This window comes from Motacilla alba, chromosome 21 (assembly GCF_015832195.1).
Source record: "Motacilla alba alba isolate MOTALB_02 chromosome 21, Motacilla_alba_V1.0_pri, whole genome shotgun sequence".
In the NCBI taxonomy this organism is placed as follows: domain Eukaryota; kingdom Metazoa; phylum Chordata; class Aves; order Passeriformes; family Motacillidae; genus Motacilla; species Motacilla alba.
Window position 1 is genome coordinate 4,260,934 of NC_052036.1, and position 18,207 is coordinate 4,279,140.

General features: G+C 42.8%; 1 protein-coding gene and 1 long non-coding RNA gene across 2 annotated transcripts; one reads left to right on the plus strand and one right to left on the minus strand.

Moving 5' to 3' along the window:
• Positions 1-1,161: 1,161 nt before the first annotated feature.
• On the minus strand, positions 1,162-5,695 carry UTS2 (urotensin 2). The gene is made up of 4 exons (XM_038159800.1): positions 5,533-5,695; positions 3,286-3,393; positions 2,769-2,812; positions 1,162-2,173 (listed from the first exon to the last, which is right to left on the minus strand). The coding sequence occupies exons 1-4, from the start codon at positions 5,633-5,635 to the stop codon at positions 2,057-2,059; spliced, it is 372 nt and encodes a 123-aa protein (XP_038015728.1). The 5' UTR covers positions 5,636-5,695; the 3' UTR covers positions 1,162-2,056.
• Positions 3,334-5,091, plus strand: LOC119710575. Its single transcript, XR_005259574.1, has 3 exons — positions 3,334-3,426; positions 4,215-4,527; positions 4,615-5,091. It is a non-coding gene; the product is annotated as an uncharacterized LOC119710575 (long non-coding RNA).
• Positions 5,696-18,207: the final 12,512 nt, after the last annotated feature.

Below are 18,207 nucleotides of genomic sequence, written 5' to 3' on the forward strand. Positions count from 1 at the left end.
TCTGCCAGGAATGTCCTTTGGGGAGGAAGCACTTGGGTGCTCCACAGTGTCTCAAACAGTTCTCTTTGAGAGCTACCAGTGGTGTCCAAAGACAGGCTGAACTCCTTCTTTGCCAGAGGCAAGGGCTGTGCCTGACAAAGTTTCAGGCTCTGATGAAATTCTGGTGTATTACAATTAGCTGAATTCCCCCTCAGCCCCTGCTGCTGTGAGCTGGCCTAGCTGGAATAATAAATGGATTTGATATTGCTTCTTTAGATGCCATAAATGTTAGCAAGTATTTTGTAGTTTTAAAAGCTAAGGTTTCACTATTTATAGATCAATCACCTTGTCTTGACCCCATCTTCAACACCTGACAGCTCTTCATTTCTTTCCTCTCTCAGGTGGATGGCTAGTGAACTTTTTAATACTTGTAATATCTTTTCTGTTATCATTCACTCTGGTTTTATTTATTTAGCTTTATGCTTGCAGTTTTTGAAAATATTTCCCCCCCCCCCAGTCTTTCTAGGCTCTACACTTCTCCCTGCCTGTATGTCTGTCTTAGCTGGTTATTCATTTAGATAAATTTGAAGTCTTTTCTGAGGAGTTTTTTTTTTGGCTGATGAGGTGGCAGAAAAGGAATAATTTCCAGAGAGCCACTGACTTGCTCCACTGTATAAGAGAAGGATGAATGTTCAGAAGATTTCAAATAGCTGCCCAGGGCATCCTGCTGCTCTGACTTTGAGGACATTTTTCTCTGTTACAGCTGGCATCATCTGTCTTATAATTTATATGAAGTGAGCAAGCTGTTTTAAACCTGTAGGCTTTGTTTAAACAGCACAGGCAGAGATTTATGATGTGTGCTCTTGAGATCAATGCTGCCTGTGTATCACTGCTAGGTGTTTACTCCAAGCTTTCTGTGAGCCTTGACTGGAGTGAGGTTTGTGTGTATTGAGCAGGGGTTCACAGCTCAGACAGCTTGTGGATATTATCAAAAATGGCATCCCCCAGAGGCAATTCCTGCCTGTTTAGCTCTATTTCTTGCAGCTACTATCAGAAGGTACCCAGGACTGAGAGAGCCTGGAAGTACTCTGCCTGTAGAGGACTCAGGCTAGAAGCTTTTTGTAGCTTTTTGTTTTGTCTTTTTTTGTTTTGTTTTTTTTACATTACATGCAACATTTAAGATACAGCAACATTATCAGTGAGTGGTAGCTCAGGGGAGCAAATCTCACTGCCCCTGAGTGTCCGAGCAGGAGGTGGCTTGCCCTGGAAACACAGATTATCTCTGTCCATGCATCACCTTCCTGCAGCTGTGTGTGCAGGTCACAGCCACAGAATCTTTCACATGCTGTCTGTCATTCCTGCCTCCACTGACTGTCCAAATCTGGGGGTAAAGTCTTGACATTGACAACCACGTTTACCTTCCATACTGTGCTTGATAATAATCACACAATTCTTCAAAGCCATGGTATGCACAGGGAGCCCTGTCATGAGTAGCTGGGGGCTGGGCAGAGGAATCATTTGTGGGTTTTTTTCAAGTGACAGAGAGAAACAGTCATCTCCAGCAGCAGCAGGAGCAGATGCCTGATCCTGACATGCACTGCTTGGTTTTGTGGTGTCTTGGGGATGGCAGGGGGGGACTGGGCATTGTTAAACTGCCATCCCTTACCTGCTCAGCATCTTCAGGGAATGCAGCAATGACCCTTCTTCCTGGCACCCCAATCTACATCAAGTGACAAAGGAGAAAGTCCCCTTGCCTCTGGACTTAGACACACTTGAGATCTTCTGGGAGTTTTCACAGAACCCCATGGGAATTTTGTTTCTCCTGCCCAAGTTCTCTTTGTGTTGTGTATTTTTCTTTTTCTCCCATTACTTCCTGTTGCGCTGAGCTCTAAAAAATTACTACATTGCTCACAACATAATTGCAAAACATCAAGAATTTATTCATTTCCAAGTAGCAGAGAGTCTAAAGTTAGGCGCTGCCTTTGTGTTTCTTCATTCTCATTTTAAATCAAGCGAATCTATATACATGTTTCCAGACATCTGTATAAATTATGCAGCCAGTCAGGGAGTTCCCTGTTTACACACAATATTTCCAGAAGCACTCAGAAAGATTCCCACGTTTCTTGTACTGTTTCCTGTCCTTGGTCAAGAAGCGGCCCAGGAAAGCATTTCGAGGATGATTCCCGTGGAAAGTCTGAAATCAAACAGCACTGAGAGGTTACTGGGGGTGCTTCCCAGAGGGAAAGTCCATCCTCCACCCTTCCTGACCACCCAGCCCTGTGCCCTCACTGGGGGAAGAGGGGACTGCCCAGGGTAACCTCTGCTTTGCATGTCCCACTAAAACTCATCCCTGTGTCTGCATTTGTGTTTAATTCAGCAGGAAGTGAACAGGGACAATGTTCTCCATGCACATCACGGTTCATAACAAATCTGATCATGCTGTGTAACCTGTGCTGGGGGTGGTGGTGGTGCACATACTGCTGCCTGGGCTGATGAAGCTGGAAATTGGCCTTTACTTAACTGTTTTTTCTAAGGAAAAAAAAAAAAAAAAAGGTGAAGGGTTTAGAATTAAATAATCTGGATTACTTGCTTTCTGGTTGTTTTTTTTCCTTTCCATTTTCCTCCCTCCCCTGCCTATCTAAGTGATTCCAGCTTCAAGAACACTGTGGCATACTACTTTAGTTTATACTGTTTGTGAAGTCTGTTGATCTGAAACGATTTCTTGGTAACAATTCTGTGTAGTTTAGTCTTATTTTTCTTGTTTCAGTAACAGATGGTTATTTACTTACCTCTTTGATATTTTCCCCTGCGTTGTAGTTGCTGGGGGTAAGCCCTGTTAAAGAGGAAACACAATGAAATGTTTTAGAGCATTTAGAATTCATGAATTAGGCAAGCAATTCTCATGTGCCATAATGCTACAGCTGGCAGAATGGAATATCCAAGGGTAACACCTATTGCTTCCCAAACCATCCGTTGCCACTGCTTCTGCACTTTCTGCAAGCCATGATGTTTTGTGAGACTGCTATTTTCTTCTGCCTGCCCACTCCTCTTAGGCCAGTCCTCTCCTTGCCCTGGTTTTGCTGTCTGGAAGTTTTGCAGCACTCATTTGGAGACTTTGAGGTGGTGTTGAGCTGCAGGCACGGCTTCTCAGCAGCTTTCCCCAAAGTCCCAGTTGACTGAATGGCAGCTGTTTGTTGCTTACACATCACGTTGTATTTTATAAATACCTGGGAGCTGGGGTGTGATATCTGTGGAAGCTGGGGGTGTGAACCACGGGCTCCTCCCACTGCTGTGGCAAATGCTCACCTTTGCTGTCCTCAGCCAGGGTGCCCAGGAGCTCGGGCAGGAGCTGGAGCAGGGAGGAGCTGCCGAGGCTGCCCAACCTCTCCAGGTTTAACCTCGAGTCTTCATCAGCTGCCAAGGGAAGGTGACAGAAACAGGCAGAGGGTGAGTCTTTGGCATTGCATCCCTGTTTGTCTGTCCCAGGGGGTTTCTGATCAGCCCCCAACCATTTATCCTTATTTAATTCTTCTAATAGGGATAGTTGGTTTTGTATTCCTTTCCTTCCAAAGCTTTGAGGAAATAGAAACCCTCCTGATGTTAATCTCAGATTCTCATTTCTCTGGCAGAAGTTTTGTTACAAAAATCAGCCCCTCCTGTCACTTGAGGTACTCAACCTCATCCTTCCAGTACACAGCCCAGACTTGTATGGAATTTTAAAAATTTTACTTTAGTTCATTTCTTTATCAACTAGTTTCTATGTTGCAGTTTCCTATGAATAGAGACAAAACTTCCTGTTCAGGACCTATTAACCTGCTCATTACTCAATTTGCTCATTTGCAATTACTAAATGCAATAGAAGTTGTGGAAGGGCAGGAATAAAGGTAGAAAAGCTTACAACTTATTTTGGCAGCTGTGCTTCTTGGTGCATTTCAGTCATCTCTCATTTAATGTGTGTACCAGTACAGATGTTACCAGTTTTTCCAACACAACATCTTGCTGGTACCTGATGGAATTAATTGGTCTATAAAGGATTCAGAGTTCTTGGCTAGCCCCTGTGCCAACAGAAGCCCTTAGCAGTGCAATATTCCAGGTAACTTGGCTTCTTGTCATATGAGCAGTAAATTTCATCTTTTCTAATACACAGCAGACATCCAAAATTGTGGGCAACCAGAAGGTGTCATTATCAAACACTGTTTGTGTAGATGAATGTAATTTTGTAATTGTACTTGTAGGTGACCCTGTGGAGTTTCAGTTGCTCTGACCTGCAGGGATGGGTGTGACTGTGTAGCTCCTCACATGGACGTGTAAGAAAATAAACTGAAATAATCTCCCAACATTTCAAAAACTTGCACAAAGATCAGGAATTTGAAGACCTTGGACATGCCTGTTATTGGTTTATTCCCTGCATAAAAGGACATTTGCAAAGGACAGAGGGGATTTCATTATAGGACTCAAAATAAGAATACAGAAAATTCCCAGTGCTGTGTGGAGACAATCTGTATCTCTGGCCATGGATTATTCTTTAAATCAGAGCAGTACTAGCAGGTAAATTTGCTTTGAGATTTAAAAAAGGAAAAACCCAACCCAAAACCAGCCCTCAAGAGAGTTCCTCTTCTGTCTTTTCCCTCCTAGAGCCTCTTTACATTAGCAAGGACAATCTAAGCACAGTGACTTGAACCTAATGCAATAATGGTCAGAGCCAGCTATGATGTGACAGATATTACTCATATTGAGTCAGGGGTACCTGGAAATGCAAATTACACTGTGGAAGGCTTGAGGAGATGCTGGCTTAGAGAGTCCAAGATTTTCCAAGCAGACTGGGGACTGCTGACACCTATAAACCAGCACGACAGCTGCTGCAGAGCAGGTAAGAACAGCCACTTTTCAACAGTCAGCTTTATGCAATAACTTCTGGGTTGGTTTGCCTGTTCTTTCAGAACTCATTTCAGAAAGTCTTCCAGGTCTGGTGATAGTAACCTTCCAGATTCTGCTGGGCATTTTTTCTGAGCCATTTCAAACTTTGAGCATCACTTTCTCAAGCAAAGATTTATTTTTTCCCTGGGCTGAATGGAATCTGAATCAGTGCAAACAAATAGCATTCTCAATACATTGGAGTCTAAGAGAGATTTGCCTGTTCTTGATGTTTGCATTAGGTTTCCCCCAGGTTTCCCCCTTTTTAAACACAAAATAGCTTATTTCAAAGGGTAGAAACAGGAGAGACTGTGCAGCCAAGTTTCTTTAAGTTACCCAATGCCTGGGAGAGCTCAGACACTGAATGCCAGCTCACATTCAGTGCTACAAGGCTCTGATACCTTTCTGCCCTCAATGCATGCTTTTGTTTCCTGGATCTCAAAGCAGCAGGGGTAACTATTTAGGACACCCAACCTCCCCATCTACAAGACCAGAACCCACTGCTGTGTCCCTTGTGCTGCTGGTGTCCTCCTGCTTCTCCCACAGCTGAGCAGCACAGGTACAGGCCCCTTGGAAAGCTTTTCTGGTTTTACTGCTCCAACCCCTGCATGATAACCATTAAAATCAAAATACCCTTACCTGAGTGTTGATAAGACATCTCACTGGCATTGATGATGGGGAGAGACAAGAGAGGACAGGAGAAGGTGACGATAATGAGGCAGCAGAGTATCAGTTTATGCATGGTTGCTCTGTTGGATGTGTCTAACCCTGTAACTCAGAACTCCTGGCTAACTGGAGCCTCAGCTCCCAGTTTCTCCCATTATATAGCCACTCATGACCTCATAAACACCATCATGTTCTCTCCCCCCCTTCAAAAAAAAAAAAAAATCCAATGAATTTATTGCCCATTGATTCTAAATGGAAACCACTTTGCATTGATGTAATTTTTCAAGGTAACAGTTCATAGACGATAAATTTACTGTCTTATAGCTTGGTGTACAAAATGGATATTATATCAAACCAAGCACAGTAAAGTTTATAAATCTGGCATTTGAAAAAAAAGTAACTTTCAGTTATAAATCATGAGTTAACAAAGGGTCAGACGTTGGTTGAAATGACCAGGGCAATAGACAGCTGATTTATGAGCCTCAGCAGTCCTGACGCAAAGCATCTGATATGAAATGCACTTTTTTTTCCCTCTCTCTTTTGTGAGATGGATGAATGTGTTGTGTTGTGTTTGTTGTGCCAGAAAAAAAAAAGTAAAAAAGAGAGGGAGTTAAAAAAGCTTGTTAACTTACAAAGGTAATACTAGGAGAATTCAATTTTTAAAATTAGTTTTGCTCCCCCTTGCAGAATTTCACTTCTATTTATTTGGGAAGACCTCATCCAATGGTGCCCCAGAGAATTGTCTTGGCAGAGAAAGGGCAGCTTCCATCTGGAGACTTCTTGGTACACATGAACTACTTTGGTTGATGTTAAACACAGGTCCCTCTGTAGACTGGAAGACCATTTTCCATTTCACTTATCTTCTCTTTCAGTTGGAACTAACTACTTAATTCTGAGCATGTTAGCAAGGTTTTTCCCCCGTTTGCCTATTGCTTTTGCCTAATGCTACCACAGGAGTTGCCTTATGTCATCTCATCCCTCTAGTCCTTGTTTCCCTCCATCTAGCCTATTTTGTCTCCTTTACTTAAATCTGATTTACCATATCACAGAGCAAGGACTGACTGGACTGGTCCCTCCCCTCAATTCTCTATGCAGTGTCATATCCAACTGTATAGAGCCTTGAAAATAACAAAAAAAAGGTAAGTTTATGGCAATATTCATTCCTTTTAATGGTGAGAAGATAATGCTTGTTCATAACAAATTGAGATTTGTTACTTTTCTGCCTCTATGCTCAAATGTTTTTGTCTTCAAATGCTCTTCAAAGTACTATGAAATCCAATAATGTTACTGAAGTTGCTTCCTTATGCTGAATTTTGTGATAAGTTTAAGTTGCAAAAGGTGTGAACTTCCCTGCTTCTCATCTTCTTCCTTTATTAGCATTTCCTGTCGAAGATTAATTTTTATATTGTACATCCTGTGGCTCCTAAGACTAATTTCAAATTGGCTGCATCAATCATATAGAACAGAAGTATTTCTGCTGCAGGTGTAACTCCAGGGGAGCAGGCCCCCCATGAGTGGGCTAAACACAGTGGGCTCTGAAAGAGGTTGAGGCTGGAAATCTGGAAATCTCATATTCCAATTCCCCTGCTCCAAGCAGGGTCAGCCAGAACAGCTGGTCCAGGAGTGTGTCTAGTCAAGTTTGAATAGATCCAAGGATGGAATGGGACAGAATTTCAAAATTAAGCTTGATAACGCCCTTGGCATCCCCGTGTGAGTTCAAATGCTCTGAGTGCACAGGTGTGTGTTGGAGAGATGAGAAAGGACCTGCAGAGGTCCTGCCAGCCTAAATTTCTCTGTGCACACAGGGAGGGCTGGTGTTTGACTTGCCTTGACTATTGAACCTATGCTTCAGGTATCTGAACTACAAATCCTGTTTCTCTGCACTTCTCCTCTTTGCTGAACTGAATGTTTATGACAAAGAATTTCTCTACAGAATTAACCTAATGTGTTTTATTCCCCTTTCCCTGTGCTTCCCTGTGAGAGAGGTAAGTAGCAAGAGAGGAATTCTCTCTCCTCATCTGAGTCATGCAGCTCTTCGTTCCAAAACTGCAGACAGTAATTAGGTCTGATTTGATGCATGATCTCACTGTTGGTGCTGGATGCTCTGTACAAATGCTTCTCCTTCAGTGAACTATCAATGACAATGGTATTATCAATATTCACCCTAGGCATCCTCCAAGGAAAGCTAATGAAGCACTCTGACCAGCAACTGCTGTCCTTTGTCTTTCCTCAAGGAAGACTCAGCCTCTCAGAGCCATCCTGGAGTGCGTCATGCTCGAGTTGGGCAACTTGCCCACAGCTTATTGCCTCTGCTTAGCTCTGAAGTTGTCACTTAGGCACTCTCCTTTGTCACTTAGCCACTCTTTGCTCTCCCAAAATGTCACAGGCATCTCCCTGGGGCGACAGTGCCAACGTCATCACGGCAAGCAAGGAAACAACTCATCCCAAACAAAGGTACAAAGCCCTGGATCCATGGGACAGGATGGTCAATGGGAATGGCACTTTGAGAGCTTGGAAACTGATTTCAAACTCTTCTGCAGTATTTTGTAGGGAAAATTTTCAAAGTTCTTATTTATGCTTATTTAGTCTTGGAAGTGCCTCAGGGCAGCAGTAGGTAGATAAATTACAGTGGTAGGGTTAGATAAATTATTGAACAAATTCTAGCAATAAATATATGTTAGCCCATCCTAAAAGATTATCCTTCATTATCAGAAGAAACAACAATTCCTAGTTTAATATAATGGCTCATGAAGAACAAGTTGCTAGTATAGCCAAGACAACTTTGAAAACAAAATAAGGCTCAGTGAAACCAATCACAAACATCCCCAAAAATTATCTACTTCTGTGTAAAGTAGTATGGATGAAATGTAATCTGTAATGCAACAGTTCTTTGCCCTGTTGCTAAGTGTTCTATGGCAAGCAAGCAGGAGTTGTTATTAGTCAAATATTGTGACAGTTGGCAAAAGCAGGAGTTTGAGAAGGTGTGATTTACCAGTAGTGTTTGTATGAGGGCCTTCTTCAGAGGATGTAATTTCTAGTGTAAAACTTTGGCTTGAATTTAGTTTACAAGAAGAGAGGTGTGCAGTAGAATGATTTTGTATTGGCACTGTAATTGCAGATGAGCTTGTTATTGTATGAGTACCCATCTCTGCCTTGAATTTTACTACCATTTTTAACTTAACATGTTGCTTCAATGAGTTATACATGCTGACTGGAAAAACATTTGCACTGTTATTAATTTTTCTGGTAGGGTCTATTGTACAGGGGTTTGGGGTCTTTTCCTTTGCTGTCACTGCAGATACCTGTTCTCATAACACCTAAAAAGTTTATTTTCACTGAAACTTTAACATTTTAGCTGATTATTCAGCAACGCAAGATGATTACTAGATTAATTTTGCATACTGAAATAGCTACCTTGTGAGATCATATATGCAATAAGGTGGTTTTTTTCTGCTACCAAATTACATTGTCCTATTTATACTACGCCTTTTAATGTGTGCTGAAAATAGCCTGCTTGGAGAATAAGGAAACCAAAGGAAAAAAATAACCATACCCTGCTGTTAACTTTCTTTTTGAAGATGCTTCCTCTGTTCACTGTGTGTGAGCTGTAATGCATAGGATTATTTAATCTTCAGAATTTCTTTCAGTGTTTTGTAATACCTCTGAGAGGTTCTGACCTAGAGGTTCTGAGGTGGGTTGAAGGTGTGTGGGTGAGTATGTGCTTGCCTGGACAGACACCCCTGTGAGATGATGATGATGGGTCCTTAGGCCTCTCTGAAGATATTTTATTTTGCTACAGAATTGGCAAGGTCTAAAAATTCTTGAGCCCGGGATCACAGCTGCCAAAACACTGCTCCTCTGTAGTAATTTCCAGCAGTCTGAGGGGAAAAAACCCTCTTGCTCCTTGGCCCTGCTGGGCTGGCCCACTGTGGTCTGGGTATATTCTGCAAGTGAAGCTTGACAGACTGGTCCCTGATTGCCCTGTCCTCTGAGCACTGCAGAATTACCAACCTGAACCTTCACGCTGCTTGACGTGGAGGAAAGTAAACCTGGCATGACTGAGACTTGGAGATCCAGCACGTCAATATCTGATGGGAATTGAATTCTGGATAATGCAGATGCAAACAGAGGAGCAGAAACCAGATCTTGAAATAAGCTTTCTTTCACCAAAAAGTTGTAATGGAACTAGCTACGCAATTACAGTTTATTTTTAAAACTGAAATTTTGACAGCACAGTGTGTAAGGAAAGAGAGGAACACATCTGCAGCAAGGCTGGAACTTTCTCTGTACCTTTCACCTGCTATCCTGAGGTATCCCAAATAATCTCTTCAACTCTGATACAAAATTATGATCTGGATGAAAGCAAAATAAAAACTTCTTTATTTCCTTTTTCTGGTGATTACACTGATCATCGAGAAAGGAGCACACAGCAGCCTTGCTGAAAGGCACAGGCTGTTTGTTAGCTCTGTCCATCCTCATTCCATCAGTCCCAGCTGTGGGGCAAGCAGGAGGCTCGGGCTCCTTTCGAGGGAGGTGCACACATTTCTGTCACCCTGCTGCACTTGGAACCTTGCAGTTGGTAAAATGTTCCAGTTTGGGTTTCTTTGTCACAGAGAACTCTGTGATGAGACATTTTCAAGGCAAAACCTTCACAAATATTTCAGTAATGCAGAGTAGTCCAAACCAGCTCTGAGCTAGCCAGCACTCCAATCCTTTCCCCTGAGCTGGGTGGGGAGTGTGGAGGCAGAGAGGAGCGGGGAAGAGCAGGGACAGGAGCTGGGAAGAGCAGGGACAGGAGCTGGGAAGAGCAGGGACAGCCCCAGGTGACCTCGGGGTCCCGCCGGGCTCTGTGCCCGGCTCGGGGGGCGCTGGCCCCGGGAGGTGGCGCTGCGAGACCTGCGGGGATTTGGGCTGGGCTGGGGTTTGGGTTTAGGTTTGGGTTTGGGGAGGGTCCAGGGCTGGGGATGTGTGTTTGGGTTTTGGGATCGGTGTGTTTGTGTGTGGGTTTTGTTTTGGGGAGGTTGGTGTTTGTCTGTGTTTGTTTTGGGGGAGGTCAGTGTGTGTCTGTGTTTGTTTTGGGGGGGTCAATGTTTGTGTTTGTTTTGGGGAGGTCAGTGTTTGTCTGTGTTTGTTTAGGGGGATCGGTGTTTGTGTTTGTTGGGGTTCAGTGTGTGTGTTTGGTTGGTTTGAGGCTGCTGTTGGGTTTGGGTTTGGGGGGCTTGGGGGTGCGTGTTTGGGTTTGGGGAGATCAGTGTGTGTGTGTCTGACTGGGTTTGGGGGGGTTCAGTGTGTTCATGTGTGTGTTTGTGTTTGGGGGTCAGTGTGTTCATGTTTGGGTTTGGGGTTCAGTGTGTTCATGTGTGTGTTTGGGTTTGGGGTTCAGTGTGTTCATGTGTGTGTTTGGGTTTGGGGTTCAGTGTGTTCATGTGTGTGTTTGGGTTTGGGGTTCAGTGTGTTCATGTGTGTGTTTGGGTTTGGGGTTCAGTGTGTTCATGTGTGTGTTTGGGTTTGGGGGTGTTGGTGTGTTTGTGTTGGGGTTCAGTGTGTTCATGTGTGTGTTTGTGTTTGGGGTTCAGTGTGTTCATGTGTGTGTTTGGGTTTGGGAGTGTTGGTGTGTTTGTGTTGGGGGTCAGTGTTTGTGTCTTTGACTGCATTTTGGGTGTGTTTGTGTATTTATGTTGGGGTGTCAGTGTTTGGGTTGGGTTTGTGAGAGGTCAGGGTGTGTTTGTGTTGGGGGTCAGTGTGTTTGTGTGTGTGGTTGGGTTTGGGGGTGTTGGTTGTTGTTGGGTGTGTTTGTGTGATTGGGTTTGGGGGAGTATACAGGTCTGGGGGTGTTGGTGTGGTTGTGTTTGGGGGAGTCAGAGTGTTTGTGTCTTTGCCTGGATTTTGGGGGTAGTATTTTTCATTTTAAAACAATAGCACAGCCTTCCTGAGGTTTAATTTAGGTTGTAATAAAAAATTATCAAGCTAATCCTGCTGCAGAGATAGGTATGATTGCTGCCTTCTATGACATTTTTCACTCTTGTCCTGTTCTTAAACTTACACCATTCATTATTTTTTTAAGTAGGGTATTGAGGGGTTTTCCAAACAAATTATTTCCTGGAGGCTGCCTACACAGACATCTATTCAGCTGAGGATTTAAAGGAATTAATTCCAGCTAAGCACTTCTGTCTCCTAGGGCTACAAACACAATTTTTTTCAAAAATTGGTACTAGTAATGTCAAAAAGGGAAGCAGCAATTCACTGCTGATTCTTTTCCTAGTAGTTTGGATGATGGAGTGGGCAGGCCAGGCTGTTGTCTTGTACTTTCTCTGGCCCAAAGGGAAGAAGTGCAGCAACAGTAAAGTAGAAAATTGCAAGAGAAGGACGAGGCATAAGAATCACCTTCCAGATTTCCCTGCCTGAGACTACTTCATACTCTGTTAATTGCGTGGTGCTCTGACTCATTAGTTTCTTACTACAAGTCATTTAATTGGAAACTTAGTAATATTTTACTATCTGTTCATTGTTTTACTCTCTGCCCTGTTTCATTTTCTAAAAGAGATAGAGGATAAGGACTTTAATCTACAGTGGTGATAGAACAAAACTGTTTTGCCAAAGGTGTCCTTGTGCTTTTTTAAAAAGTTTTTCTATCTAGCTCTTCACATTTGGTGTACTCATGTTCTTCCTGTTTTTATCACAGGGGCTTAGGACTACTTATCAGTCCAATATCCATAGCTGATATCAGAGGACAAATTTCAGGTAGTTCAGTGTGTGGGCAGGAGCCACTGACTAATTAAGAGGAATGCTAATAATCATTGGCATTTAGCTGTCGTCCACTTAGCGTAGGCAGTAAATGAATGGCACACAAAAGCAGACTTTAATTTTTTTACTTTGTTCTCTGGCTGCATAATCCCTTTAATCCTTCGCTATCAGCATTTTTTATTAATTAAATGGAATCTCTGCAGGCTCAGTGATTCACATTTCAGGGCAAATACGTGTATTTAACGGGGGAGGGTTGGCATGGGTCTCACATAGGGCAACTTGAGGTTTAAAACAGTTCTTCCAAGGTTGTTTTGTAAATGAATGTGTTTTCCTTGGCAGTCAGCCATGTAGAATCTTCACTAAGAGCTATGTTTCAGTTTAGCAAAGAATTCCTGCTGCAAGTGTTAACTGGTTTCCTTGTAATCATTGACTGATCTTGACTGGGGTAGAAAACTGTTCCTGGGAATGGGAGTGACCCACAGGAGTGGGAATTAACAAAGGTGAAGGAAGCAGATGGCAGATCTTTGTCTTTTGATGTGGCAAGTTGAATGTTTCTGGCTGTGATGGGATCAGAATCCTCTTTCCAATTCCCAAGGCATGTTTATGATATGAGAGGGTTCTGAAGAGCCGTGAGTCTTTAGTTGGATACTCGTGCTGGACTCTTTAGTTGGATACTCTTTTCTTTTGCTATGTATGCATCTTTTATGAGTCAGGATTGTTACAGACAGGACCAATTGACTTGGTTACTTCTGAGCAGTCTTCTACAGAAATTTGGAAACAAGGAAGATCCACCAGTGCTTGGAAGAGTCAGGACCTGCATCACCAGGAAAGGATGTATCTGGTAAGCTTGTTCTAGCACAGTCCTGTATTTTCTCTGTGTGCTCCTGCTTCCTGCAGCCCCTGTCCTGTAACATGCAGAAAAACTATATTCTGGTGAAGCAGAAAAAATGCTGCAGATGTTTGCAATGAACAACACTCCAACTGGCTTTTAGATGTCATTTATGATCTTAAAGGTCTTTTCCAAACTAAATGATTCAGTGGTTCCTGCTCATGACATCCATATCTCCAGCAGTGCCTGTGACAATCCTGCTTCCTTAAGCTGAAGAGGGTGATGGGGTGGTGTTTCTGGCTCTGTTCTTGGTCTTTTCAGCTGAGGAAGTGAGTTGATTTTACAAAGCCTAGACCATGTAGTATCCCATCCCAGTGCCTGTGTAGCTTTTCTAAAAATCCTCTACAAGCCAATCAGGATTTCTGCTTGGAAAGAAATAATCCACTGCCAACCACCACATGTGGAAATAGGATAAAGCAGGAAGCCTCCAAAGCTACTTTCATTTGGTGCTTGTTTCTGCTACCATATTCATGTTTCATTTATATGCTGATCTCTTTATGTGTCCTTAGGAATGACTGGAAGAAGGTGCAGAAAGATATATAAGGTCAGCTAACTAGTACTGCCAGAGCACAGTAAATCTTTTTGCTGTTCTGTAATTCCCTGAGGCATATTTAATCACTGTGGAAAAGCACACAGGTTTGTTGCATGTTACAGCCTCTCTGTTTGTGGTATTTTCGGGGTTCCCCGATGAAGGGCAGAATGATTATTCTGACTCCAGGACCTTAGAAGGCTAATTTATTATTATATTATATTATATTATATTATATTATATTATATTATATTATATTATATTATATTATATTATAGAATACTATACTAAACTATACTAAAGAATACAGAAAGGATGCAGACAGAAGGCTAAAAGATAATAATGAAAAACTCATGACTCTCTCTTCAGAGTCTGACACAGCCTGGCTGTGACTGGTCATTAAATAAAAACTATTCACATGAAACAAATTAAACAACCACCTGTTGGAGAAACAATCTCCAACCCCATTCCAAAGCAGCAAAACACAGGAGAAGCAAATGAGATAATTATTGTTATCCTTTTTCTCTGAGGCTTCTCAGCTTCCCAGAAGAAGAATCCTGGGCAAAGAGGATTTTTCAGAAAATGTGATGGTGACACCTGTCCCCTGTGAGAAGTCTTCTGATCATAGCCCACCCTGCTGAGGAGTGCACAGTGAGATGCAGGGACAAGAGAATATGTCATACCCACTGGGTTCCTGAGCACAGTGCCTCTTCAGCTTCTTAAATCCTTTAACTCTCAAGCTGAAGAGGAGCAGCTTCCTTTTCTCTTGTTAGAACTCTTAATTGGATGGAGCCATCAAGAATTTCCTGTGCTTATCCTTCACTTCTCTAAGGTAGTGCATGTACTGAGGTGTGCAAAGCAAGTCAGAAAGTTGCATTGTTAGGGATGCCTGTAACACTCATAGTGTGGATGGGGGGGTGGGATTTTGGATCTTTTTGCCCTTGGGACGAGACTGTGGCTTGATCAGACAACAGCAGTGCTAATCTGCAATGTGCAGCTTCTCTGAAGTCAATAATGTATTTTTCCCACCACTCCTTCCAAATATCCGTTCACTGTGTTATCACTGTGTTCACTGTGTTCTCCATTCTAGTTTAAAACTTCATCTCCCATTCTGCTTCTGGATCCGTCTGCAACACTGGAAATGCACAGGAGAAAAGACTTCTGCTTTAAATGGAACTTGAATAAACTGCAGCATGTTTAAGTAGGTCATAATTCTTTACATCCATAAGCAATATTACACAATGAGCCACATGGAAGGGGTGATCAAGGTGCCTCCCAGGGACAAGCTGCCAGCTGTGCCAACTCGGGCTGCTTTGACAGTGCCCATGGAGCTCTGCAAGCTACGAGTGGGAAGCTAGAGTGGTGAGTTTTGTTTCCCAGGAAAAAGGCCTGCACAGTTGCTGGGGGCCCTGGGACTCAGGGCGGCCGGCTGCCTGCTGGAATTGCGCCTTGATCAAGGTGCCACCCAGGGACAAGCTGCCACCTGTGCCAACTGGAGCTGCTTTGACAGTGCCCATGGAACTCTGCAAACTGAGAGCAGGAACCTGACGTGGTGAGTTTTGTTTTCCCTGGGCAGAAGCCTGCACAGTTACAGGTAGGCCCTCGGCCCTTAGGGGCTGCCTGCTGGATTTCCACGAATATCAAGATGCCACCCAGGGACAAGCTGCCACCTGTGCCAACTCGGGCTGCTTTGAGAGTGCCCATGGAGCTCTGCAAACTGAGACCAGGAACGTGGGGTGGTGAGTTTTTGGATTGGTGTGGGATTTTTGGATCTTTTTGCCCTTGGGATGAGATTGTAGCTTGGTCAGAGAACTGCAGTGCTATCTGGCAATGTGCACCTTCTCTGAAGTCAAGAATGTATTTTTCCCACCACTCCTTCCAAATACTTGTTCACTGGGTTTTCCATTCTAGTTTAAGCAAAATAGATAATCCCTTAGATACTCCAGTAAACACTGTGTTGGGCATGTATGTACACCTCTGTTAGAACTGTGTTTTTCAAAGTTGCTCTAAAGTTTGTATGAAGGTGGCTAAAAGCAGTGTGATACCCTGTTTTTTCTTTTTGTCTTTTTGCTTGCTTACAGGCCTGTTTAGTGTTCTCTTCAGGTTAAATGGCTTATGCTTGTTCTGAATGGACAGTATCAAAATATCAATGCTCTGAATACTAGAAGGATTTTTAAAAATATTTCTCAAGTCTATGGTGTTCTAACTAAATGTACATTGTCTCTTACATCTCCACACACCTTCCTGTCCTTTTTTTTCCCCATATTTGGTTTGTTTTAAACCTGCTCAAGTGTTTGTATGCAGGAGAAAAGTGAAGGTGAAGTAACCTAAGATCTGTTTTAAAACTGACTTAAATGGGTAACTCGGATATTTCAGTTTTGAGGGGCTTATTTCAGTTTGGGTTATGCAAACTGGGAGTAGGTGTAACAGGTTTAAGGTACACTAAGTGATAAGTCATCCTTTAATTGAAGTAGGTGTCTGTATGTGCAATTTTCCATTTGCTAAATCAAATAAAATTGGATTTATTTTCTTAAAGCAAATAAATTAGAACAGGAGAGATGTTCCCTGGTTTCAGGATGTGTTCAGTGCTGGTTTTTGTTCAAGTACAATCCACTTTGGTGCAGTATAGTCTGATGCTTGACCTGGCAGCCACCCAGAATCCAGAAGGTGAACGGAAACACCGTAGGTGATATCACAGCAAACTTCTGCCAAATTGATGTTAGAGGGAAATTCCTTTTTTTTTTTTGTTGTGGATTGTATTAAAATTTCTTATTACAGTGAGGGCAGGGACAGTATCCAACAGCTGTTATGCTCAGCTGACACAGAACCTGAGGGGTGGAGAAGCTCCTCTTACAGCCCCTGAGGCCTCCCTGGATTGGGGAAGGCTTGTTGCCAGCTGAGAGAGGAGCTGAGGTGACACTTGGCTATAAAATAAGACTTTGTGTAATCTTAAGAATGGAACTTACCTTGACTTTCATACAGGTGACAAAAAGTCAAGTGGAGGGGTACAAGTTGCCTGTTGATATTTCCTGTGTGTTGTCTCATTGCAGTGCACCATCTCCCACAAAAGTTTTTGCATCATCTGTGTTAGTATCAGAACAACTGTCAGAGAAGACTGTACTTCTGTCCTGTGAAGGATCTGATAGAAAGACTGAAAATAAGAAATCATATTCTGCTTTAAAAAAAAATTATCTGAAGTGTACTTGTTTTGGAGGAGCCACTACAGTCTCTACCATCCAGAAGCAGTAGGCACAGAACCCCCTCTTTCTACTGGAGGTGAGAAACAGAAACCCTTTTGCTATGAACATTTTACTTTCCTTAGCCACACAACTCTTGCAAGAAATTACAAAGCCAAGGCATGTGATGAACATGATTTTAATTACTGATGCCACTATATGAACATGATTTTAATTACTGATGCCACTATATGAACATGATTTTAATTGCTGATGCCACTAACTGTGCCAGGAAATGGTGCTGGTTCTGGAAGCAATAAAAAAGCAGCAGGCTCCTCTGCTTATACTTATCTTTAAAGAGACCTTTCCCCCTTCTTCCATGCCTTCAGAACTCTGCTGACATCACTTGGGCCTCTGTACATGGTCTGGCTAAGAGGACACTTTCTGACTTCCAAGAAAAACAGATGGAAATTCAAAAAGCTTGCATCTGGCCTGTTACCTCATCCTAGGCCACCTGGGCTGCTTGAGAGTCATCAGGGCATTCCCAGTTCCATTTTGCTTGCTATATAATAAATTAAATGACTGTCAAAAAAAGAGAAATGCACAGAAAGCAGAGAACACTTAAAGAGTTACCATAGAATTACAGAATGATTTGGGCTGGAAGGGACCTTAAAGATCATTTAGTTCTACTCCCCTGCCTTGGGCAAGGATCTTACCAATGGATCAGGATGCTCCATGTCCTGTCTAACCTTGAACAATTCCAGGGATGGAGCAGCCACAGCTTCTCTGGGCAACCTCTCCCAGGGCCTCACCACTCTTTTAAGTAAAGAATTTCTTTCTTTACTTTTTTAAATGAATTTTTCTTTCTTAACGCCTAATTGAAATTTCTTCTAGTTTAAAACCATTTCCCCTTGTCCTGTCACTGTCAGTGTACAAAGTCCCTCTCCCTCTTCTTTATAACTTCCCTTTGAGTACTGAAAGGCTTCAGTCTCCCTGGAGCTTGGAAGAGCTAAACTCCAAATAAGCCACTCTCTTTCCTCTACCCCTTCCAGTGAAGGAGGGACAGCAAAGGAGAGATTATGGTCTGAAACAGCAATTTCCTCACACCAGAAAGCAGAGAAATGAGACACACAATAACAACAACAGCTGCATTAATAGCAAAAATATACAAAAGAGAAGATGTTTCACCCACAAAAGGGTATTTACTATAGGGAACAAAAAAAAGCCCCATGCTGGCACATGCTTCCTGTCAATCCTGCCTTTGTCCTGACCATTCCTCTGTCCTGCTCTGTGTAGTATTTGGGAAACAA